Source organism: Bombina bombina, chromosome 3 (assembly GCF_027579735.1).
Source record: "Bombina bombina isolate aBomBom1 chromosome 3, aBomBom1.pri, whole genome shotgun sequence".
In the NCBI taxonomy this organism is placed as follows: Eukaryota; Metazoa; Chordata; class Amphibia; order Anura; family Bombinatoridae; genus Bombina; species Bombina bombina.
The window spans coordinates 1,162,610,154-1,162,636,639 of NC_069501.1; the positions used below are offsets into that span (position 1 = coordinate 1,162,610,154).

At 37.4% G+C, this 26,486-nt stretch overlaps 1 protein-coding gene across 1 annotated transcript in view; it reads right to left on the reverse strand.

Annotated features, from left to right (window-relative positions):
- Positions 1 to 26,486, reverse strand: part of DYNC2H1 (dynein cytoplasmic 2 heavy chain 1) — a 1,178,830-nt gene that overhangs the window by 270,543 nt on the left and 881,801 nt on the right. Inside the window, exons 76-77 of the mRNA XM_053705582.1 lie at positions 16,574 to 16,684; positions 8,048 to 8,203 (exon numbers count right to left, since the gene is read on the reverse strand). Coding sequence (XP_053561557.1) covers positions 8,048 to 8,203; positions 16,574 to 16,684 — 267 coding nt within the window. The remainder of the gene's footprint in view (positions 1 to 8,047; positions 8,204 to 16,573; positions 16,685 to 26,486) is intronic.

Sequence of the window (26,486 nt, forward strand, 5' to 3'; positions counted from 1 at the left end):
GAAAGCTCGGACACTCTACACACAGAGGAAACATCAAATAAAAATACCACTTTCCAAGTGAATAACTTGATATCAACAGAATGCAGAGGCTCAAACTGAGCTCTCTGAAGAACCTCAAGAACTAAATTTAAACTCTACAGGGGAGCAACAGGTTTGAAAACATGATAGAAAGAATAAGAGGGCGCTAAAGCTAAGATCCCACCACACTTAGTCAAAAATAATATAAACAACAGAAGGCAAATTAATAACTTTACTTCACAAAATTTTTAAAATACAATTTATATAACAATTGGAAATATAGACGAGAATTAATATGTAAAAAGGGACGTCTCCCTTAATAAAAATAAAAATGAATTGGAATACCACCTTTAAAAAGATAAAAAATATATACTGGAGCTTAATAAATTATGTTCATATATTCGATGAGCGTTAGTTATCCAGCGTGATTGGCTACACTTTAGTGAGTAGCTACTCTTTTGAAACAATGTTCCTTATATGAGCTGATCAAGGAAAAACGTGTTACTGTCCATCAAATGGTTATAACATAGAGAAATTATATTGTTATTCCTTGTGTGAATCCCTATGATGTGGTCCAAATAGTCATAATACACACCTTAGGGTAAAGATAATTGATACGATCTTATTAGGCAAGAGGTGAAATCCGCAGGCCCGCTAAGTGCGGGCCTGCGGATTTCACCTCTTGCCTTTGGAATCGAAAACCAAGCACACAAGAAATCGGAGTGACAAGCAGTTTCCATACACGCTGACCGGGTTCAGCCCACGCAAGTAAACAGAGCAGTATTGCATTGGAGGATACCGCTTACCTGGACATATATCGGACAGTGTGAGTCTAATAAGATCGTATCAATTATCTTTACCCTAAGGTGTGTATTATGACTATTTGGACCACATCATAGGATGTGGTCCACAGGAATAACAATATAATTTCTCTATGTTATAACCATTTGATGGACAGTAACACGTTTTTCCTTGATCAGCTCATATAAGGAACATTGTTTCAAAAGAGTAGCTACTCACTAAAGTGTAGCCAATCACGCTGGATAACTAACGCTCATCGAATATATGAACATAATTTATTAAGCTCCAGTATATATTTTTTATCTTTTTAAAGGTGGTATTCCAATTCATTTTTATTTTTATTAAGGGAGACGTCCCTTTTTACATATTAATTCTCGTCTATATTTCCAATTGTTATATAAATTGTATTTTAAAAATTTTGTGAAGTAAAGTTATTAATTTGCCTTCTGTTGTTTATATTATTTTTGACTAAGTGTGGTGGGATCTTAGCTTTAGCGCCCTCTTATTCTTTCTATCTTGTTTTACTTGTGACAATCCTGGGGGGATTGTCTTAGAGTGGCCTAGATCTACTTTAGCTATTAGCGCTATATTTTTGCACTCACCAGGTTTGAAAACATGTCTTATGTGGGCCAAAGCCTAAACAAACTCTTGAACATCTGGCAAACTAGCAAACTTCTTGTGAAAGAAAACCAAAAGGGCAGATATCTGACCTTTGAGAGAATTGTCCGACAGGCCTTTCTCCAGGCCCTCCTGAAGAAACTGAAAGATACGCAGATTCTTCACTCTCCGCCAAGAAAAAACATATTGGTCACACCAGTAAAGATAAGTTCTCCAGACCATGTAGTAGATGCGTCTGGTGACTTGCTTGCAAGCCTAAATAAGAGTACTGATCATATTTTCAGAGAAGCCTCTCTGAGCAAAAATCAACCGTTCAATCTCCAGGCAGTCAGCCTCAGAGTATCTAGATTTTGTTAAAAGAATGGTCTTTGAGTCAGCAGATCCTGGCGAAGAGGTAACCGTCAAGGAGGAGCATACTATAATCTCACTAGATCTGCGTACCAGGCCCTGCATGGCTACACAGTTGCCATCAGAATAGTTGGAATTCTGTCCTGGTTGAAATTCCATGGAACTGCTAGAGCATTCACCAGCTCCCCCTGAGGATCTCTGGACCTGGTGTTGAAGCGGGAAGCCATCAGATCAATATCTGGAACACCCCATCTGCGGGATATCTCCAAAACGAAACTCCTGGTTCAGAGACAACTCCCCTGAGTATAGAGTCTGCCTGCTCAGAAAATCCGCTTCCCAATTCTCCACACCTGGAATGTAGGGGGATGAGACCTGACATTGATGTCTCTCCACCCACTGCAAGATTCAGGACACCTCCTGCATCTCCAGAGAGCTGCGAGTGCCACACGGATGGTTGATGTTGTCATACTCAAATGTGACAAACTCACATCTGTGGTGATTATTACCCAGGCGGGGCAACAGAAATTAATTCTGGAGCTGGCAATTGCCACCAGCCAAGACTTTCGTCTGAGCGTCCAGACAGATGACCTGAGACAGATCTGAATGATCTCCATTACACTGTCTGTGCATACACAACTGAAGTGATCTCAGATGAAAGCAAGCAAATGGTATAACATCTGATTCCACCATGAAACCTACCACTTCCATGCATTGTGCTAACAAAGGATAAACAATGAACTGAAGCAGATGACATGCTCTGTGAAGCTTCTCCCTGCCCTGATCTGAAAGAAAGATGTGCATAACGAGTCTACGGTCATTCCAAGAAAGTTTACTCTCGTAGCCAGAATGAGAGCTCTTTTCTAGGATGGCCTTCCAACCATGGGCCTGAAGACACGAGAGTAATCTCTGCATGTGATCCTGAGCCACTGGAAAGGATGGAGCCTGAACGAGAATGTCGTTCCAGGTACGGGACCACTACAATCCCCTGCAGACGAACCAAGGCCAGTAAAGTTCACAACCCTTGGTGAACACTTGTGGTGCTGTAGCCAGTCCGAACTGAAGCACGACAAACTGGTAGTGCTTGTCTAAGAAAGCATATAGAAGGAAACGGCAATGATCATTGTGGTTCAAGATGTGAAGGTACGCGTTCTTTAAGTCTATGGTGGACATGAACTGACCATCTTGGACTAGAGGAAGAATGGACCTTATCATTTCCATCTTGACGGTAGGAACCCTTACAAATTTGTTGAGTCCCTTCAAGTCCAAAATAGGGTAGATTGTGCCCTTCTTTTTGGGAACCACAAAAAGGTTGTAGTAGAACCCTTTTCCTCTTTCTCCTTGGGGAACTAGAACCCCTACTCCCATGGCGAAGAGGTTGTCCACACAACGGAGCAGAGACACTCTCTTTACGGGATTTCACAAGAGATGGTTCCTCGGAGGATGAGACCGAAAACCTATTCTGTAACCCTGGACGGAGTGAGACCATTCCCTCTGAAAGGAGGAGAGTCTGCCCCTACACAATTTGCTCACAGGTCGGGGGTGAACCAGTCATGCTGACTTGTTGTCCTGAGAGGTTTTCTTGAGCTGTCTGTTCTTATTCTACCCATGGGTGGGCTTCCAAGTCGCCCTAGGGCACTCCACCTTAGGTGTCTCCGCACCACTCTGACTCCTGTTTGCCAAAAGAAACGAAAACGCTCTGATTATAAGGTTTAGATTTCTTAACCTACAGTAGGAATTTTCCGTTGCCATGTGTAACAGTCCAGTCCCGGACCAAACAGATACTTGTCCATAAAAGACAAGGATAAAAGCTGAGATGCAACTTAAAACCACAAGGCCCTCCTGGCCATAACTGCAAAACTGGCGTTCTTAGCACTGATGCAAATAATTTGGAGAACAGCATTCCTGACAAAGTCATTCGCCAGTTTCTGAGATTGAATATGGTCCTGAATCTCCTCCAGGGGAGTTTCCACAGTAATCTGTTCCACTAAGGATTAACACCAGAACTTAGCCGCCACAGTGACTACAGTGATTCCCACGGCAGGGTGAGATAGGGCACCAGACTGGAGAAAGAGTCACCTGAGGTGTCCCTCAAGCCTTGTATCTAGGACATCTTTAAAGGACGTGCTGTCCTTAAGCGAGATTCTAGTGCACTTGGCTAATGTGGAAATAGCGCCATCCACCTTAGAGACACTACTCTAGACCTCCGCATGGGCTAATGGAACCAGAAAGGATCTCTTAAAGGCCGTCAAAGGGGCAAAAGGGGAACCCAACTTTTCCCATTCCTTAGAGATGATCCCTAGGCTTAGATCTACACGCCGATTCCAGTTTTTTAACCTGGTCCTCCAAAGGTGACAGGACCTTCTTCAGCAGGACCTGAAGCTGGTCTGATTTAAACCTAATCATACCCTCCTCAGAGTCCTCTTCCGACGCAGCATCAGAAAGGTCAGAGAAAGAAATTTCACCTTCAGAACTAAATAAAGGATCATCCTCAGAAGGTTGCCCACTATTGGTCATGGACTCCGCTGTCAGACCAGGGCTACATGTCAGAGAACAATGTTTAACCTTTCTCTTCCTTTTACCTGATAACTGTCAAGCGTTTAGGGCAGCAGGCACAGCCGTCTCAATGTGGGCCAAAAGATCATCGGTTAGATGGCCCACCCAAGTTGAAGTTGAGCCGCTTTCTGAATTCATTGGCTGTTAAACAGGGATGTCCACATCAGCCGAGGCCTGAGAAACCGTAGTAGGGTCTTCCAGGTCCCAAGGAGCTCATCCGCAATCTGAGCGTGTGGGCCTCCTGTGTGATATTTTAGGAGATATGACAAGCAACTATAACAGAGCTGTGCCGTAGGGTTCACAGTTAATAATTTGCAAAGCATACACTTGTTATTGTCAAAGGAAGTCACAGAGGAAAATTCTTCCAAACTTTCTAACAGCATAGAATCGTCCATAACGAACTAAATAGTTATTAGTGAACACACATTGGGGTATTTAGGTCCCAAGCACTAATTAACTGTCCCCTTGTAAGCCCTGTTTAGGACGTTTTATTACTCCGGACCGGCCGAGCTGTGTTGCTACTGGTCTTCCACAGGACTGCTGCACAGTGGATCTAAAGCAGAAGTGGTGCGAAAACGCCCTAGGGCCAGAACAAGTCACCACCCACTGCTGCGGATTGTATTAAAACATATCCTAGCATTTTATTACATCCGTGACAGGGAATATGTAAAGCTTGTCACATTTCTGCAATTAACACGCCAAGGCGCAGTCCTCACAGCCCCTGACTCATGGTGGAGTTCATGTACTACAAACGAATGTCTGTCACAAGGGGATAGAAATGTGTACAAGACACATGTCCAACTGCAGGAACTAGGCCTATCCCACCTCTTTATTAGACAAAATGCCATGAAAGAGGGGAAAAATTACATATAACTGTAAGTTAGTGTGAATCACACTACGTTATCAGACAGGGGATTTAGGCTGAACTGTAAAGAGGGTTGGGAAACCCATTGTCCACCAGCACAATATATACCAATACTCCATCAAGATTTATATGGATATATTATCCTCTGCTCACTGAGCCAATCTATGTTAAACTTCATCTTTTCTCAACAGAGCACCTCTCTCTGCCTACCTCCATGATATGAGACAAAGAACTACTGGAAGGTAGGGGAAGTGGGAGGGATATTTATAGTCTTGTTTGGGGTGTTTTTGCCTCCACCTGGTGGCCAGGAATAGTATTTCCCATAAATTATGAATGTTCTAGTGGACTCTCACTGCCAATTGAAGGAAATATAAACCCATATCAAATAATGTAAAAAAAGCACTTATATGCTATACTTCACATAAATTTTAATAGCTTGTTTAGTTTATAATTGAGAATTTTTACTATGATCAACTAAGAGCTAGATCTTAATCTAGCTATTTCAAAAGCAGAAGTGTTGCTAAAGGTAATCAATATTAATTGCAGTTCATAAAAACTACAAAGTTATCTCCATTTCTTAGTGTGTATTTTTAATCGAGGTTCCATCATGGTCTACTTTTATTACTCTTTCTATATCTAGATGTTGGCCTTATTAAGTGTTCCTTTTTATTTATATTTTTAGTAATAATGATTGATTAATAAACATATTAGGAATGCAGTGGGAGAGCTTAACACTAGAATACAGCCATCATTTTGATTATTTACTACTTAAGAATTAAAACACTGGACTATGCTAAGAATTTAGCAAAAAGATAAGGCACTGTTGCTAAAGTTGGAAGACCTCAATATTAGCTAAAACTTGGAATAAGGTAGGAGAACAAAGGTATTTTTACATTTTGACACTTTTTTGACCACCCCGGAGGATCGCCACCATGAAGAAAGAAGAGGAGAACATCGGGAGTCAAGTTGATTGAGTAGAAACTTTGAGGTTTAAAGTTAGGATTTTTTTCTAGTTGTTTTTTGTTTGTTTGTTTTTTTTAGAATAGGGTATAGGGATTTGTTTTAGCCCAATAGAGTTGAAATAACTTTAGGGCAATGCCCTACAAAATGCCCTTCTATGGGCCATCTTTTTTATGAGAGGGATTTTGTTTTAGGTTAAGTTGTTTTTGTTTAGAGTAAGAAAAGGGTTTTCCCAATTTTTTTCTTTGGCAAAAGAGCTGTTAGACTTTAGGGCAAGGCCCTACCAAATGACCAACAAAATGCTCTTCTCGGGGCATCTCTTTTGTATAGGGTTTAGTTTTTAACTTAGCTTTTTAAGTATAGGGCTTTTTTATTGGGCAAAAGAGATTTGTTCACATTAGGGCACTGTCCTACCAAATGTCCTTCTAAGGACAATGCCCAACCAAATGCCATTTTCAGGGTAATCTCTTTTTTAGGATAGGGTTTATTTTAAATGGGCAAAAAAAAGCTGAAATAACTTTAGGACAATGCCCTACCATATGCCCTTTTCAAGGCAATTTTTAGAGTAGATTTTTTTTTTTGGGGGGGTTACTTTTATTGTAGATCATTAGATCTTTTATTGTAGATCGTTAGAAAAGTAACGTTAGGGCAATGCCCTACAAAAAGACCTTGTAAGGGCTATTGCTATAGTAACATTTAGTATTAGTATAGATTTTTATTTTGTATTTTGGGATTTTTTAAAAAATCTTTTTTAAAGGGGACTTTAGTTTTAATACAGGCATTTTTTATTTTTTTTGTAATGTGTTTTTTAATTTTCAGTAATTGTGCTATTTTTTTGTAACTTAAGGGGTGTTAGCTTAGAGGTGTGAAAGGTTAGCTGTTAGTAGTAGGGGTAGTTTGTGTTGGGGGTTGTGGCAGATTAGGGTTTAATAGGTTAGGGGGCTTTTTGTGATGGAGGTTGTGGTGGTTTAGGGGTTAATAGTTTAGAGGTGGTTATGTTTTTAGGTTATGTGAGATTCAGGGTTAATAGTGTAGATTGCGCTGGGGATAATTATGGGTAAGGGATTGATATTTAGTGTAGCATTGCATTTATATACAATGCTAAAATTATATGCATTGTCATTTATATATTTTAAGAATGTTCTTAGAATGTAAGAACATAACTCTTATTGTTATAATAGACAGCTGTTGTTTTTTTTTTTTATACATTATTAGTCAAGTAGATTGTATACATAGGCATTCTGTAGGAGTTAGCTGTGTGTTCCAGGGGGAGTATAGGGAAGACATGATGTAGGTGTAGGTGGTCTGTGGGAGTTAGCTGGGCATTTCAGGGAGTGTAGCTAAGACATGATGTAGGTGTAGGTCATATTAGGGAGTTAGATGGGAGTTTCAGGGGGAATAAAGCTAAAATATGACATAGGCATTCTGTAGGCATTAGCCATAAGTTCCAGGGGAGTAACCTGCAATTTGATTGTAATATATCGCCAGCAGTGTAATATATTACAATATCTCATGTACAGGTTACGAGTAGGATGTCAGCAATGTTTGCCTCGCCATCTTTTCAGTGGAAAGACTTTACAGTGTGAGGCAGGTAATGTAAGTCTAGGGAACATTAGGTCCCACAGGTATTATTTAAAGTGTTCCTACACAGAAACCGTGTTTGGATTCAGTGAGTGCCCCCCATAATATCCTTTGAGAGACAAATTGCCACTCGCCGGCACTTATAAATATATATAAAATTCACATTTTGGTGGAACAAATTTGTGGGGCAGCTTGAGAAAGAAAATAATAAGGAAAGAAATATAAACAAATAAAATGCAATGCTAGTTTTTATAATGATTGTAAAAGCATGTTTTAACTGAATCAATTTGATTAAAAACTTACTTGAGGGATAAAATTTCTTCTTTCTTGGCACACAGCATGAAACCATGCCAAACTAAATAAAGCTTGTGCCCGATTTGCAAGGCCATTTTTGCTTATCAGCTCTGGTGTCCAAGATTCATATGTTCTTAACAAGTTTTTCTTTAAACCAGGTGGTGCCTTAAATACAATACACATTAATATTAAACACTACCAATGGTCAGTTATTCAGGGGTTACTTAAAACATGTGACATTTATCTTACTGATAGAAACTACCCACACTTTCACAACTTTAGAAACTATTTTGTCATTCCAGAATAATTCTCTCTCTGGTATATAGTTTCAACTTTGTTACCTAAATTTATATCGTCTTATTCTCAAATATGTTGGTGAGAACAATTCTGGAAACTGAGCATTGGTAGGATTGCCAAAAAAAACAAACATAATTTATGTAAGAACTTACCTGATAAATTCATTTCTTTCATATTAGCAAGAGTCCATGAGCTAGTGACGTATGGGATATACATTCCTACCAGGAGGGGAAAAGTTTCCAAACCTCAAAATGCCTATAAATACACCCCTCACCACACCCACAATTCAGTTTAACGAATAGCCAAGAAGTGGGGTGATAAAAAAGTGTGAAAGCATATAAAATAAGGAATTGGAATAATTGTGCTTTATACAAAAAATCAAAACCACCACAAAAAAAGGGCGGGCCTCATGGACTCTTGCTAATATGAAAGAAATGAATTTATCAGGTAAGTTCTTACATAAATTATGTTTTCTTTCATGTAATTAGCAAGAGTCCATGAGCTAGTGACGTATGGGATAATGACTACCCAAGATGTGGATCTTTCCACACAAGAGTCACTAGAGAGGGAGGGATAAAATAAAGACAGCCAATTCCTGCTGAAAATAATCCACACCCAAAATAAAGTTTAATAAAAAACATAAGCAGAAGATTCAAACTGAAACCGCTGCATGAAGTACTTTTCTACCAAAAACTGCTTCAGAAGAAGAAAATACATCAAAATGGTAGAATTTAGTAAAAGTATGCAAAGAGGACCAAGTTGCTGCTTTGCAAATCTGATCAATCGAAGCTTCATTCCTAAACGCCCAGGAAGTAGAAACTGAACTAGTAGAATGAGCTGTGATCCTCTGAGGCGGAGTTTTACCCGACTCAACATAGGCAAGATGAATTAAAGATTTCAACCAAGATGCCAAAGAAATGGCAGAAGCTTTCTGGCCTTTTCTAGAACCTGAAAAGATAACAAATAAACTAGAAGTCTTTCGGAAAGACTTAGTAGCTTCAACATAATATTTCAAAGCTCTAACAACATCCAAAGAATGCAACGATTTCTCCTTAGAATTCTTAGGATTAGGACATAATGAAGGAACCACAATTTCTCTACTAATGTTGTTGGAATTCACAACTTTAGGTAAAAATTCAAAAGAAGTTCGCAACACCGCCTTATCCTGATGAAAAATCAGAAAAGGAGACTCACAAGAAAGAGCAGATAATTCAGAAACTCTTCTGGCAGAAGAGATTGCCAAAAGGAACAAAACTTTCCAAGAAAGTAATTTAATGTCCAATGAATGCATAGGTTCAAACGGAGGAGCTTGAAGAGCCCCCAGAACCAAATTCAAACTCCAAGGAGGAGAAATTGACTTAATGACAGGTTTTATACGAACCAAAGCTTGTACAAAACAATGAATATCAGGAAGAATAGCAATTTTTCTGTGAAAAAGAACAGAAAGAGCAGAGATTTGACCTTTCAAGGAACTTGCGGACAAACCCTTATCTAAACCATCCTGAAGAAACTGTAAAATTCTCGGTATTCTAAAAGAATGCCAAGAAAAATGATGAGAAAGACACCAAGAAATATAGGTCTTCCAGACTCTATAATATATCTCTCTAGATACAGATTTACGCGCCTGTAACATAGTATTAATCACAGAGTCAGAAAAACCTCTTTGACCAAGAATCAAGCGTTCAATCTCCATACCTTTAAATTTAAGGATTTCAGATCCTGATGAAAAAAAGGACCTTGCGACAGAAGGTCTGGTCTTAACGGAAGAGTCCACGGTTGGCAAGAGGCCATCCGGACAAGATCCGCATACCAAAACCTGTGAGGCCATGCCGGAGCTACCAGCAGAACAAACGAGCATTCCTTCAGAATCTTGGAGATTACTCTTGGAAGAAGAACTAGAGGCGGAAAGATATAGGCAGGATGATACTTCCAAGGAAGTGATAATGCATCCATTGCCTCCGCCTGAGGATCCCGGGATCTGGACAGATACCTGGGAAGTTTCTTGTTTAGATGAGACGCCATCAGATCTATTTCTGGAAGTTCCCACATTTGAACAATCTGAAGAAATACCTCTAGGTGAAGAGACCATTCGCCCGGATGCAACGTTTGGCGACTGAGATAATCCGCTTCCCAATTGTCTATACCTGGGATATGAACCGCAGAGATTAGACAGGAGCTGGATTCCGCCCAAACCAGAATTCAAGATACTTCTTTCATAGCCAGAGGACAGTGAGTCCCTCCTTGATGATTGATGTATGCCACAGTTGTGACATTGTCTGTCTGAAAACAAATGAACGATTCTCTCTTCAGAAGAGGCCAAAACTGAAGAGCTCTGAAAATTGCACGGAGTTCCAAAATATTGATCAGTAATCTCACCTCCTGAGATTCCCAAACTCCTTGTGCTATCAGAGATCCCCACACTGCTCCCCAACCTGTGAGACTTGCATCTGTTGAAATTACAGTCCAGGTCGGAAGCACAAAAGAAGCCCCCTGAATTAAACGATGGTGATCTGTCCACCACGTTAGAGAGTGTCGTACAATCGGTTTTAAAGATATTAATTGAGATATCTTTGTGTAATCCTTGCACCATTGATTCATCATACAGAGCTGAAGAGGTCGCATGTGAAAACGAGCAAAGGGGATCGCGTCCGATGCAGCAGTCATAAGACCTAGAATTTCCATGCATAAGGCTACCGAAGGGAATGATTGTGACTGAAGATTTCGACAAGCTGAAATCAATTTTAGACGTCTCTTGTCTGTTAAAGACAGAGTCATGGACACTGAATCTATCTGGAAACCCAGAAAGGTTACCCTTGTCTGAGGAATCAATGAACTTTTTGGTAAATTGATCCTCCAACCATGATCTTGAAGAAACAACACAAGTCGATTCGTATGAGATTCTGCTAAATGTAAAGACTGAGCAAGTACCAAGATATCGTCCAAATAAGGAAATACCACAATACCCTGTTCTCTGATTACAGACAGAAGGGCACCGAGCTGTAGCTAGGCCAAACGGCAGAGCCACAAACTGGTAATGCTTGTCCAGAAAAGAGAATCTCAGGAACTGATAATGATCTAGATGAATCGGAATATGCAGATATGCATCCTGTAAATCTATTGTGGACATATAATGCCCTTGCTGAACAAAAGGCAAGATAGTCCTTACAGTTACCATTTTGAATGTTGGTATCCTTACATAACGATTCAATATTTTTAGATCCAGAACTGGTCTGAAGGAATTCTCCTTCTTTGGTACAATGAAGAGATTTGAATAAAACCCCATCCCCTGTTCCGAAACTGGAACTGGCATAATTACTCCAGCCAACTCTAGATCTGAAACACAATTCAGAAATGCTTGAGCTTTCACTGGATTTACTGGGACACGGGAAAGAAAAAATCTCTTTGCAGGAGGTCTCATCTTGAAACCAATTCTGTACCCTTCTGAAACAATGTTCTGAATCCAAAGATTGTGAACAGAATTGATCCAAATTTCTTTGAAAAAACGTAACCTGCCCCCTACCAGCTGAGCTGGAATGAGGGCCGCACCTTCATGTGGACTTAGAAGCAGGCTTTGCCTTTCTAGAAGGCTTGGATTTATTCCAGACTGGAGATGGTTTCCAAACTGAAACTGCTCCTGAGGATGAAGGATCAGGCTTTTGTTCTTTGTTGAAACGAAAGGAACGAAAACGATTATTAGCCCTGTTTTTACCCTTAGATTTTTTATCCTGTGGTAAAAAAGTTCCTTTCCCACCAGTAACAGTTGAGATAATAGAATCCAACTGAGAACCAAATAATTTGTTACCCTGGAAAGAAATGGAAAGTAGAGTTGATTTAGAAGCCATATCAGCATTCCAAGTCTTAAGCCATAAAGCTCTTCTAGCTAAAATAGCTAGAGACATAAACCTGACATCAACTCTGATAATATCAAAAATGGCATCACAGATAAAATTATTAGCATGCTGAAGAAGAATAATAATATTATGAGAATCATGATCCGTTACTTGTTGCGCTAAAGTTTCCAACCAAAAAGTTGAAGCTGCAGCAACATCAGCCAATGATATAGCAGGTCTAAGAAGATTACCTGAACACAGATAAGCTTTCCTTAGAAAGGATTCAATTTTCCTATCTAAAGGATCCTTAAACGAAGTACCATCTGACGTAGGAATAGTAGTACGTTTAGCAAGGGTAGAAATAGCCCCATCAACTCTAGGGATTTTGTCCCAAAATTCTTTAGAAATTACTTCAGAAATAGCATTAGGAACAGGAAAAACTTCTGGAATAACCACAGGAGATTTAAATACCTTATCTAAACGTTTAGAATTAGTATCAAGAGGACCAGAATCCTCTATTTCTAAAGCAATTAGTACTTCTTTAAGTAAAGAACGAATAAATTCCATTTTAAATAAATATGAAGATTTATCAGCATCAATCTCTGAAACAGAATCCTCTGAACCAGAAGAGTCATCAGAATCAGAATGATGATGTTCATTTAAAAATTCATCTGTAGGGAGAGAAGTTTTAAAAGATTTTTTATGTTTTCTAGAAGGAGAAATAACAGACATAGCCTTCTTGATGGATTCAGAAACAAAATCTCTTATGTTATCAGGAACATTCTGCACCTTAGATGTTGAAGGAACTGCAACAGGCAATGGTACATTACTAAAGGAAATATTATCTGCATTAACAAGTTTGTCATGACAATTAATACAAACAACAGCCGGAGGAATAGCTACCAAAAGTTTACAGCAGATACACTTAGCTTTGGTAGCTCCAGCACTAGACAGCAATTTTCCTGAAGTATCTTCTGACTCAGATGCAACGTGAGACATCTTGCAATATGTAAGAGAAAAAACAACATATAAAGCAAAATTGATCAAATTCCTTAAATGACAGTTTCAGGAATGGGAAAAAATGCCATAGAACAAGCTTCTAGCAACCAGAAGCAATGAAAAATGAGACTTAAATAATGTGGAGACAAAAGCGACGCCCATATTTTTTAGCGCCAAATAAGACGCCCACATTATTTGGCGCCTAAATGCTTTTGGCGCCAAAAATTACGCCACATCCGGAGCGCCGACATTTTTGGCGCAAAAGAACGTCAAAAAAATGACGCAACTTCCGGCGACACGTATGACGCCGGAAACGGAAAAGATTTTTTGCGCCAAAAAAGTCCGCACCAAGAATGACGCAATAAAATGAAGCATTTTCAGCCCCCGCGAGCCTAACAGCCCACAGGGAAAAAAGAGTCAAATTTTTAAGGTAAGAAAAAATGTTTGATTCAAATGCATTATCCCAAATATGAAACTGACTGTCTGAAAATAAGGAATGTTGAACATTCTGAGTCAAGGCAAATAAATGTTTGAATACATATATTTAGAACTTTATAAACAAAGTGCCCAACCATAGCTTAGAGTGTCACAGAAAATAAGATTTACTTACCCCAGGACACTCATCTACATGTTTGTAGAAAGCCAAACCAGTACTGAAACGAGAATCAGCAGAGGTAATGGTATATAAATAAGAGTATATCGTCGATCTGAAAAGGGAGGTAAGAGATGAATCTCTACGACCGATAACAGAGAACCTATGAAATAGACCCCGTAGAAGGAGATCACTGCATTCAAATAGGCAATACTCTCCTCACATCCCTCTGACATTCACTGCACGCTGAGAGGAAAACCGGGCTCCAACTTGCTGCGGAGCGCATATCAACGTAGAATCTAGCACAAACTTACTTCACCACCTCCATAGGAGGCAAAGTTTGTAAAAACTGATTTGTGGGTGTGGTGAGGGGTGTATTTATAGGCATTTTGAGGTTTGGGAAACTTTGCCCCTCCTGGTAGGAATGTATATCCCATACGTCACTAGCTCATGGACTCTTGCTAATTACATGAAAGAAACATATTTGGGGAAAGAATGCTTCAATCATGAGATTTTCTCAATCTATAATTTTATGAATATAAGTACAGCTTTTTTATATATGAACAATCTTCACTACAGCAAAACAGATTGATATTCTATACTTAAATAAGCACATTTTTGGCAGAAAACACCAAAACAAATTATTGAAAATTATAGTAATATTAATATGATCTATTAATTTATAGATCTCATTAAACTATATGTTTTGTAATTTATGTTCATGAGTCCTTTTTGTCCTAGTGTTTTTAATATTAAGTACTTTAATATTCCGTACTTTAATAGTCCTGTTTTTATCACTTTAATTATATTTGAAATGTCTTACTGTATAGTAATTGCTCTAGGTTTAATTTATTATTTGTTATAATGAAATACAAATTTGAGAAATGTAATCTATCAGACAATTAGAAAGCATTGATTGGTTAATTTTGACTTAAATTGCTAATTTTATTATTTGTTTTACAATTTTAGACAAAACAACTTTTCATATTAAAAGAATCATAAAGCCTTACGCCTTCAAAACATGTAGCAGCTGAGGACTAAATCAACATTATTCTAACTGGTCAAATTCTAATTATTTTTACTATAAAATTAAAAAATTAAATCTAAGATGTATTTAATACAAATGTATAGCAATTAATGTTTAATTTGAACATTATTCTTGTAATTATTATCAGGTTTTGTTTAATTAAAAAAAAACTTTGATAAATTTGCTATATTACAAGCATCACAAATTAGAAATGCATAATCCAATACTTAAAGTGACATTTTACACAATATTGTATATATAATGAGCAGAAGTTAAACATATTAAAACACATGTTTAATGTAAAATATGTTTAACTTTAAAGGGACATGAAACCCAAAAAAATTATTCCATGATTCAGATAGAGAATACAATTTGAAACAACTTTCTAATTTACTTTTTTTTTTTTTTTTTTTTTTTTTTTTTTCTAATTTACTTCTATTATCTAATTTGTTTCTTTCTCTTGGTATCATTTGTTGAAGGAGCAGCAATGCACTACTGGTTTCTAACTGAACAAATGGGTGAGCCAATGACAATCAGTATATATATGCAGCCACCAATCGGCAGCTAGAACCTTGGTTCTTTGCTGCTCCTGAGCTTTCCTAGATAAACCTTTCAGCAAAGGATAACAAGAGAAGGAAGCAAATTAAATAATAGAAGTAAATTGGAAAATTGTTTAAAATTGTTTTCTCTATCTGAATCAATAAAGAACATTTTTGGGTTTCATGTCCCTTTAAAGTGAAACTAAAAGGAAGAGCATGACAACTCCCACAGAAAAAGTTGGTTTATTCAGAACATTAACCATTGGTTCTAAAAAAAGAAAGCACTGCAATACATTTTGAAACATTCTCTTTCAATAAGACAACCTTTGTGCATAATCTTCCTTTAACCAAATACAAAGCTCCCCATTCTTCAGAAACCAGTGATTTTATATTTCATCTGAACTTTTGAAAAAGAAAAATTTAGAAACATAACGTATCTATCTTAAGGGCTCGACTGGCTCAGAGAGCTACACAGAATTCCTCCATTTGGCTACCTTTTCTACAGCATTAGGGGAGAGGAAGGAGGGTCACAAGATTATTAACCTATATAGGGTGCAGACTCCCCTCACAGTACACAAATACATAGTACACATACATATAGACTGTACTCAAACCCAGTCTCCATTTATATTGAAATAATTTGCTGACAAATTTACTTTGTTACTGTTTACATCTGCTAAATCCTCTATAAAAAAACATCCCACAAAAAGCTTAAGAGAAGCCTGTCTCTATATTGTTTATTAAACATGTTTTTATTGAGGTTTAAAACCAAACTGTTGCAGACGTATCAAAAGCATTCACACAGGTATTTTTTAGTTCTAAGATATAAAGGTCGGACAATAATGTGTGTGTAAAATGAAGATTAAAAACAATTATCAATAGTTTTTTATGTGTTTACCCAACCAGAGTTTCAGGGAAAATATAGTCGTATTATGCTGTATAACTAAATTTAGAACTAAGATGACTTAACTCATTTAAAAAGTGGTGCATCTAATTGGATTGAAATGCCATAGAAAACAAATCTGGAAACCACTTGAGATGAATGCAAAATGTTCACATGTACACTCAAATGGATTTTTAATTGGGCCCAGGGTAAGAAAACAGATATGGATCAATAACAGTAGAATGCAAAACATCTACAAAAATATATAAATCTGTTTGCGCTCTACAAATAACCGATAATAATATATAAACAAATTTTTAAATTCTACCAAATGTCCCTCCTTTTAATTTTAAAAACATCATTTTTACCTCATATGTTATCTTTAAACTTGACTGCAGCAAGATTGGAGTAAATTTTGGATGGACCTCTGCAGTAAGCCAAAGCCGGAAATTAGATTTTGGCTGAAGAGTGTTCAATTCCTGTTGAGATATATATTGTATATAAGAAAAATATGTCATTTAATATTGTTAAAGTAAATATTAGTTGTAATTACACTAGGTTGTGCAATTACATTTCAACCATCTGTTGAAACACATAATTCAATAACATTTAGAAAGATATATTCTTTAAATTGTCAGAATAATAATCTAAAGTAACTCCACATAGTCTCAGCCACCTGTTTTATAGTAAAATCACATATATAATTACATTTAGGGTGATTTCTAATTTATTTTCAGTAATGCACAGCTCCCTATATGGTTCAAAAGAAGAAAATAATTTCAGTCAGATATTTTCTAAACTATTCTAGTTTTTTTCAAGTAAAAAGAAACATTTTACTTTATTGCAAAATACATTTTTTGTTCCCTATAAAAATAATTATCAAAGATCTTGAATCACTCAGTTTAAAACTTTACAAAAGAAAATCCTAGGCCGTTAAAGTGCACACATTAATTACTAAATAAATTAGGTATGTAAACCAAACATTATCTTGAGAATAACATGCATTTTTTAAAGTATATTAGTTGTTTAAATATTGATTAAATAAGTATACAGTTTAAGTTTCTATAAAATAATGAGGTCACCTTATTAAAACCCATGTTTCCCCTTATCTAATCACTTCTGCAGAGGACAATTAAGTACGGATATATAACTCAAACAATGACTTGTGGAATACAGCAATGTTAATACAGTTACTTTATTAGCTTACAACTGTTACTAACTCATCTCAAAATCAAAAACACGATTTCAATCTATCTCAAGTGGTCCAACATTGACCATTTTTAATTTTCTTATTACCTCTATGTATTGGTATTGCAAAACCAACAGTTTTTTAATTGAATTTTATTTGGTTTAACTACGGAGGCCATCTTTGTGTCATGGCGCAAGACTCATTTTGGTTATACAGATGTTTACAGGAACCTCAATATCTCAGCTCAGGATGATCCTAGCTCCTTGGAACAAAAAATGAGCTATATAGCACATTGCCCATTGTTGTCTTTTAGATTTAGAACTTAAGCTTAAGTTCTAATGGAAAGATCAAGATCACTGTAAGTTTAACTTTTAAGGTCAATTTATAATGGGAAGGGTTTGAGTGTGATTCTTACGCTTTTTTTAGGCAGTACCTAGGTAAGTGTAATGTGCATGCATAACATTTCAGGTTTGAGACTTCTCTTATTTTTTTTATGGGGGTGAGAAAATGAGTTTGAGATTCCACTGGTTACAGAGCTAGAGTGAGTAGAAATTTGGGGAAAAGTCTACTTTATTAAAGGGACAGTAAACTTACAGAATAATGTTATATAATTCTGCACATAGTGCAGAATTATATAACATTATCTTAGCGGTAACTTCATACATTAAAAGCATTGACAGTTTTTTTAGTGTAAAGTTGGACTCCGTTCCAGGCTCTTCTGAGAGGGTCTTGGATTTCCAAAGCGTTTTGTGGGCTTGCTATTGGACTAAATGTAGCCCGCTCCCGCTACTAGACCAGAGGACCCAGTTTGTTTGTACCATGAAAACAAATTTCTATTGAAATTTCATCAACTTATTTGGCAACAGTTATAATTATTTGACATATCCTAAAACAAAAATCTATTACATACTACTCTGAAAAATTAGAATAGAACACAAGGAAAAGAAATATCATCTATAACTTGTTGCTGGTAGGTGCCCAACCTGCAACAACAAAAAAATTGAGATAAAAAAAAAAGACATGTATGGAGCAGAGAGGACTATATATTACCCAAAATGTCTCTTAACCCTTTCAGGACGGAGGCAATTGTCCAAGATCAGAATGTAAACAGTGCAGATAGGATGTCACCTGCTTGTCAATGTAAATCATATGACTCCCACAGCAGTGATTGGCTCCTGGTGGACTGTCTGCTTTGCTAGACAAGTCCCCAAGTCAGATCCACCAGATTTTTTTACAAGAAAAGGAGAAGTGACAGCAAATGTTAGGATGTTCCATGCTGTCCCAACGTCATTAAAACCCAACGTTTTCAGGACAGCCTGGAATGTCCCAACGTCCTGAAGAGGTTAAGAAGGTTGACTCAGCTTGCGCTGCTCTTGGTGTATTCCCTGCCTCCAAGGTTAGGAAGATAAGTGCAGATAAAAGTGCTTTGAGAGCTAAAATATGAACGATTTCTGAAACTTTGAAAATAAATCTACGTAAATAGCAAGGAAGTAACTGAACTTCATTAACTGAGACTCAAGAACAGGTTCGATAAGTGTGAGAGACTCCGGGTATAAGAAAATGTTGCCTTTTTAAGGCAGTATCAGAGAGTACTATAAGGTGCTTCTTTACATCTGCATCACAAGAGTTTAAAGAACATGCACTGATGAAATCTGTCCCCTTGATCCTCATCCTACGAAATTATGACTGTGTCGCTTGTGTCTAGGATGACCAGTGGTGGTTAAGCTTGACTAAGGAGATCAGCGAGGAAAACAGTAATGTTATTGTAAAATGCTTCCACCAACTTTCTTTTCAGCAGTTATCTTGAATGATGTTTTTGGTCAAAGTGTAGGTTCCCATGAACAATGTTCTCAGGCACTGAAACCTGCCAAGTTGACTACTGTCATTGGATGCTCCCACAACAATTCCAAGAGACTGAGTGAGGAAATCTCACAGCTTCTAATCAAGCATGTAGATTGAACTAGATTAGTGTGTCAATCATAAACAAAAATTATAAATATTTGTTATGTATGTTTATATTTCATCTGTTCATTTCTTAAAATGTATGAATTAATTAGAGTTTTCTCTAGATCTCTACTAATCCAAGCTCTGTAACCAGTGAAATATCAAACTCATTTTTTACAGCAGATTGCTACTGTAGATAACTTATATCAGGTTTCTATCTGTTCCCTTATCAGAGATAACCCGAAAGTTAGGAGAAATGTTAAAAAAAACAGCACTCTCTCGTCCCAATAAGTAAAAAAAATAAGAGAAGTTTCAAACCTGAAATGTTCTGGATGCGTACAATACTTACCTAGGTACCATCTTAAAAAACATTTAGGACTGAGACTCGAATCCTTCCATTATAAATTTACCCTAAATGTAGAAATTTCAGCATTACATTAGGACTTAAGATCTAAGTCTAAGCACTCCATTAATCAAAGGTCGGGTGGACAGGTTTTGCTATCGCAAACATTTCCACCGGACCATACTGCAAGAAGTCAGCATATATACATGTACCTTGTAATGTGCTCTAGGCATCAGTTTTTGTTTTAAGGAGCTAGGGCCATCCTGAGCTGAGATATTGAGGTTTCTAAAAACATCTGTATAACCAAATATAGTCATGCACAATGACACAAAGATGGCCACCATGTTTAAATTAATTAACATAAAATGAACACACTGGTGGTTTTGTAATACCAATACATAAAAATTAAGCACTCCAACAAAAAAATTAAAAATGGTCACGCAACCTATGTTGTACCACTTGAGATGGATTGACCCTGTAATATAAAAATATAATTTATGTAAGAACTTAACTGATAAATTCATTTCTTTCATAGTGGAGAGTCCACAAGCTGTTACATATGGGATATGCATTCCTACCAGGAGGAGGTAAAGTTTCCCAAACCTCAAAGCCTATAAATACCCCTCCCACCTCACACATACCTTGGTTTAATTAAAAGTCAAAGTAGTGGGGTGTTTAAGGAGTAAAAGCCAATAATGAGGATCAGGAAAAAAAAGATGCGCTTAAAACAAAAAATTACAACCTCAAATGGGTGGGGCCTTGTGGACTCTCACCACCATGAAAGAAATTAATTTATCAGGTAAGTTCTTACATAAATTGTTTTTTTCATATAGGTGGTGAAAGTGTATGAGCTGTTATCTATGGGATATAATACCCAAGATGTGGAAGTCCACAAGTAACCAAAAAAAGGGATGGATAAAAAGTAAAAACGTTTTTTTTCGCTGATAAATTAAATCCAAAATGTCTTTTATGACAAAAAAAAAATATCAAAATTATAGGCACAATTATCAAACTGAGACAACTGTCTGAAGGACCTTTTTACCAAAAGCTGCTTCTGATGAAGCAAAAACATAAAAATTGTAAAATTTAGTAAAGATATGCAAAAAAGACAAAGTGGGCGCTTTGCAAATTAGATCAACAGAAGACTCATTCTTAAAAGCCCAAGAGTGGCAACCAATCAAGTAGCTGTAATTCTCTGAAGCGGAGACTGACCCGCCTCCAAATAAGCTTTGTGAATCAAAAGTTTTAACCAAGAGGCTAAAGAAATAGCAGAGGCCTTCTGTCCTTTCTTAGGACCAGAAAACAGAACAAATAGACTAGTAGTCTGTATGAAATCCTAAGTAGCATCAACATAATATTTCAATGTTCCAACAACATTCAAAGAATGCAAAGTCTTTTCAGTATCATTTTTCGAATTATGACATGATAATTTCTCTATTAATGTTGTGAGAGTTAACAACCTTATCTGACAGAAAATCAGATAAAGAGACTCACAAGAGAGAGCAGACAATTCAGAAACTATTCTAGCAGAAGAGATAGCCAAAAGAAACATTTTGAAAGAAAGTAGTTTAATCTCTAATGTATGATTAGGCTCAAAAGGAGTGGCCTGCAACATTCTAAGAACTAAATTAAGACTCCATGGAGAAGAAATACATTTAATAACAGGTTTAATTTGGATTAAAGCCTGAACAAAACAATGAATATCTGGAACAATCCAGAAAGAGCAGAGATTTGTCCTTTCAAAGTACTGGTAGACAAACCCTTATTCAAACCATCCTGAAGAAACTGAAGAATCCTAGGAATTCTAAAAGAATGCCAGGAGTAATCATGAGAAGAACACCATGAAATGTAAGTTTTCCAAAATTTGTGAGAATCTTTGTTGAAACAGGCTTGCGTGCCTGAATCATGGTGTAAATTACTGAGTCAGACAATCCCCTATGACTGAGAACTAAGCCTACAATATCCATGCTATTAAGTTTAGAGACTTTAGATCTGGATGGAAGAAGGGACCTTGAGTCAGTAGATCTGGCCTTAGAGGAAGAGGCCACGGCGGGCAATCGGACATTCGGACCAGATTCGCATTCCAAATTCTGGGGTTATCAGGATTACAAAAGACTGTTCCATTTTGATTTTGGAAATCACTCTGGGAAGCAGAACCAAATTGGGGGGGGGGAAATATATAACCAGGGTGGTAAGACCAGGGAACTGCTAGAGCATCATACATCTCTGCCTGAGGATACCTGGACCTTATCTACACCTGAGATGTGAATCGCAGTAATGAGGTAAAAATTGGCTTCTGCCCAAGAAAGGATTTGAGATACCTATATCATGGCTAGGGGACTTTGAGTTCCCCCTTGATGATTGATATAGGCCACTGTTGTGATGCCTGTCTGTCTGAAAACGGATATAAGGCTCTTTCTTTAATAGAAGCCAAGAATGAAGGGCCCTGAAATAAGCACTGAGTTCAAAGATATTGATTAGTAACCTCGCCTTCCGAAGATTCCAAACTCCTTGTGCTGTCAGAGACCCACAGACAGCTCCCCAACCTGTAAGACTTGCATCTGTGGTGATTACAGACCAGGTAACACGAGCAAAGGAAGCCCCCTAAAGAATGAAGTGGTGATTTAACCACCGAGTCAGAGAAAGATGTGCATTGGGAGCTAAGAATAACAGTTGTTATTTTTGAGTATAATCCTTGCACCACTGACGCAGCTTACTAAGTTGGTGAGGTCTCATATGAAAACAAGCAAAGGGGATCGCGTCTAATGCTGCAATCATGACGCCTAGAACTTCCATTCACATAGCCACTGAAGGGAATGAAAGAGATTGAAGGTTTAGACAAGCTGAAACTCATTTTATTTGTCTCTCTTCTGTTAAGGAAAGAGTCATGGACATTGAATCTATCTGGAAACCTAAAAAGGTTACTTTGGTTTGAGGTATCAAGGAACTCTTTGGTAAATTGACCCTCCAGACAAAACGAAGATATGATCCCACAAGAGATACGTTAAAAGTGAAATTTTATTGACAAAAGTTTAAAATCGCCAAACATAGGCTGGAGGGTGCAACTGGACAAACGGTGTGTGAGCATGACACCAATGGCTTACATGTTTCGGCAATCAGCTGTAATCATAGCCTTAGGTGTCACAGTTGTGAATTACTTAAAAACCTGAAGTTACATTCTAATAGGTTAAAACCTGAAGTATAAAGCACGCACATCCCAACAACCTAACATTAAGTTAACCCCTTACACTAATACATAGCTTATGTCATACAGAAAAATGAAGAAGCTAAAGAGGGAATCTGAAATATAAAGTGCAAATTAGATAGAAAATACATGCATAAATATATATATACATACAGAAGTAGTTATACCATATAATATTACTAGCATAGCTTAAACACTAGAGATACAATTAAAATCTCATAAGTGTATCGCATACTTTAAGATATATAAAATATGCAAAATATACAAAAACGCAAAATATTAGATGAAGAATACGACAGCAAAATTCCAAACAACTCAGATAAATACACAACTACAGTGATAGTTGTGTTAAACACATAAGCACCTAACAACTCAAATGTAGGTGATTAGTTAGCAGAGGATAAAGGATGTACTGACAATGTAAAATTAGTTGTTACAAAACTATATGTATATGGGTGAAAAATAGATGCATATAAGTGTATACAAAAATATGTAAAAATATACATATTTGGAAGTGAGAAATACACTATAACTGAGGGTGAGGTAGGATAATTCTGTAAGAGAGCAATACGTGCATAGAGGTTCACTCCCAAAAAATAATCAGGTCATATTTGGAATTTAAACCTAATGGGAGTCTGGTTTTAAATACAAAAATCCAATGAACCTCACGTTTGGCAAAAATGTTCTCCAGATTACCCCCTCGGTTTGGTACCTGGGCTTTCTCAATAGCTGCCCACCTAAAAGAATTGACACTACAATCATGTTTAGTGGCAAAGTGTTGAACTAAGGGCATAGTTGATGTACCCCTAGATATAGTTGAAAAATGCTCCCTGATACGGGAATTGATGTCCCTTGAGGTTAATCCAATGTATTGGACATTACATTTAATGCATGAAATCAGATAGATTACGTCCATACTCTTACAATTGAAGCAAGTCTTTATGGGGTACGTTTGACCAGTCACTGAAGAAGTAAATTCAGAGGTCACTTGTGCATAATCACATGGTTTGCACTTGCGATGACCGCACTTGAACATGCCCAGATGTTTGAGCCAAGAACTAGATGGACGTGTTGTCTAAGTTGGGTGGGTGCTAAGATGGAAGCAAGTGTTGGACATTTCTTGTAGGAACACCTGATTCCTTCTCTAACAGTCTCTACAAGTGTATCATCGGCAGCCAGAAGAGGGAAATGTATATTTGATAATACTGCAGATTTGTGGGTATTGGGCACTGAAAGTTGTGAACCCCATTAAATCTGTTTGCATTACCAAGAGGCTTATCCTCTAATAAGGTGTCCCTCTCAAGATTATCTACTTTGTTTTTGGCTTCCGCAATATGACTGCATGCATATTTCCTCTCTTTAAGTCTAGTCTCTAGCAACTTAGCCTCCTGCACATAGTCCATTTGTCTACTGCAGTTCCTTTTCAGTCTGACAAACTGTCCTTTAGCTACTGCATATGAGGTATTCTTAGGGTGACAACTGGAGGCGTGCAGGAGGGTGTTGCCAGAGATAGGCTTACGATATACTCTGGTATGGATGGACCTTCTACATTCCCCATAAGGCATAAATTTAGGTAATTAATGCTGATGGAATCTGAAGTATAGGTAAAACAGATTTAAATAGTTATAACTCAGACTTTCCATAAAGGAAACTATATCAGAATGGGGACCAGACCAAATCAAAAGAAGGTCATCTATATATCTTTTATAAAAATATATATGAGACCTAAAGGGGTTACTATCTCCAAAAATGCTATCCGTTATCCATTTGCCTAGATACAGATTGGCATACGAGGGGGCATACTTAGCCCCCATAGCGGTACCGCACTTCTGGAGATAGTAGAGCCCCTCAAAAGAAAAGAAATTATGCGTTAGCAAGAATTCTAATACACGTACAATGTATATCTGAAAATCTGTTGTGTAGTCAGTGAATTTCCTGAGAAAGTGTTCTACTGCCTCAATGCCTTTAGAATGGGGAATAGTAGAGTATAACGAGACAACATCCACTGAAATCCAGCTAAAATGAGTTTCCCACTTAAAATCTGCCAAAAGTTTAAGTATGCGTTTAGAATCTCTAGTGTATGAAGGGAGAGCAATGACCAGAGGTTGTAAGATAGCATCTAACCACTGGGAAAGTCGTTCTAATAGAGAGTCAACACCGCTAACTATAGGGCGACCCTTTACATTTAATAAGAACTTGTGGACCTTTAGAAAAAGGTGGAACATGGGGATCTTGGGGCAAGTAACATTGAGAAAAGACGCAGTATTTTCATCAAGAAATCCATGTTTAACACCATCATCCAAAATGTCCACCAAAAGTCTCCTATAGTCACTTGTAGGGTTTCTGTCCAAAGTAGAATAATCTAGCGGGTTATTCAATTGTCGTAAAGCTTCAGATACATAATCAGCACGATTCATGACTACAATAGTGCCCCCTTTATCTGCCGGGCGTATGACTAGATTAACATTCTGTTGTAGGGACCTAAGAGCCTTTTGTTGTCTTTTGGGCAGATTATGTATAAGTTTGTCTGAATTATCTTTCTAAATTTGAAGATCAGCCTCAACTCTAGAATGAAATGTCTCAACAACGGGGCCCCTACTGTGAATGGGATAAAATCTGGATTTATTTTTGAAAGAGGTTCCACTATTCACATAACCCGAGATGGTCTCAGTTTCAGATGCCAGATTCTGAAGCGAGATGACATCACAGACTTCTGCAAACGTCTGAAACTCAGGTATAGGAACAGTGGAATCACTTCCAACTTCCAACACTTGCTTCCATCTTAGCACCCACCCAACTTAAACAGACAACACGTCCATCTAGTTCTTGACTCAAACATCTGGGCATGTTCAAGTGCGGTTATCGCAAGTGCAAACCATGTGATTATGCACAAGTGACCTCTGAATTTACTTCGTCAGTGACTGGTCAAACGTACCCCATAAAGACTTGCCTCAATTGTAAGAGTACGGACGTAATCTATCTGATTTCTTGCATTAAATGTAATGTCCAATACATTGGATTAACCTCAAGGGACATCAATACCCGTATCAGGGAGCATTTTTCAACTATATCTAGGGGTACATCAACTACACCCTTAGTTCAACACTTTGCCACTAAACATGATTGTAGTGTCAATTCTTTTAGGTGGGCAGCTATTGAGAAAGCCTGGGTACCAAACCGAGGTGGTAATCTGGAGAACATTTTGGCCAAACGTGAGGTTCATTGGATTTTTGTATTGAAAAAAAGACTCCCATTAGGTTTAAATTCCAAATATGACCTGATAAATTTTTGGGAATAAACCTCTATGTCCTTATTGCTCTCTTACAGAATTATCCTACCTCACCCTCAGTTATAGTGTATTTCTAACTTCTAAATATGTATATTTTTACATATTTTTGTATACACTTATATGTATCTATTTTTCACCCATATACATATAGTTTCGTAACAACTAATTTTACATTGTCAATACATCCTTTATCCTCTGCTAACTAATCACCTACTCTATTAATGGTGTTTCATGCTTTCATAAGTTTAGCATATACATTTGAGTTGTTAGGTGCTCATGTGTTTAACACAACTATCACTGAAGTTTTGTAT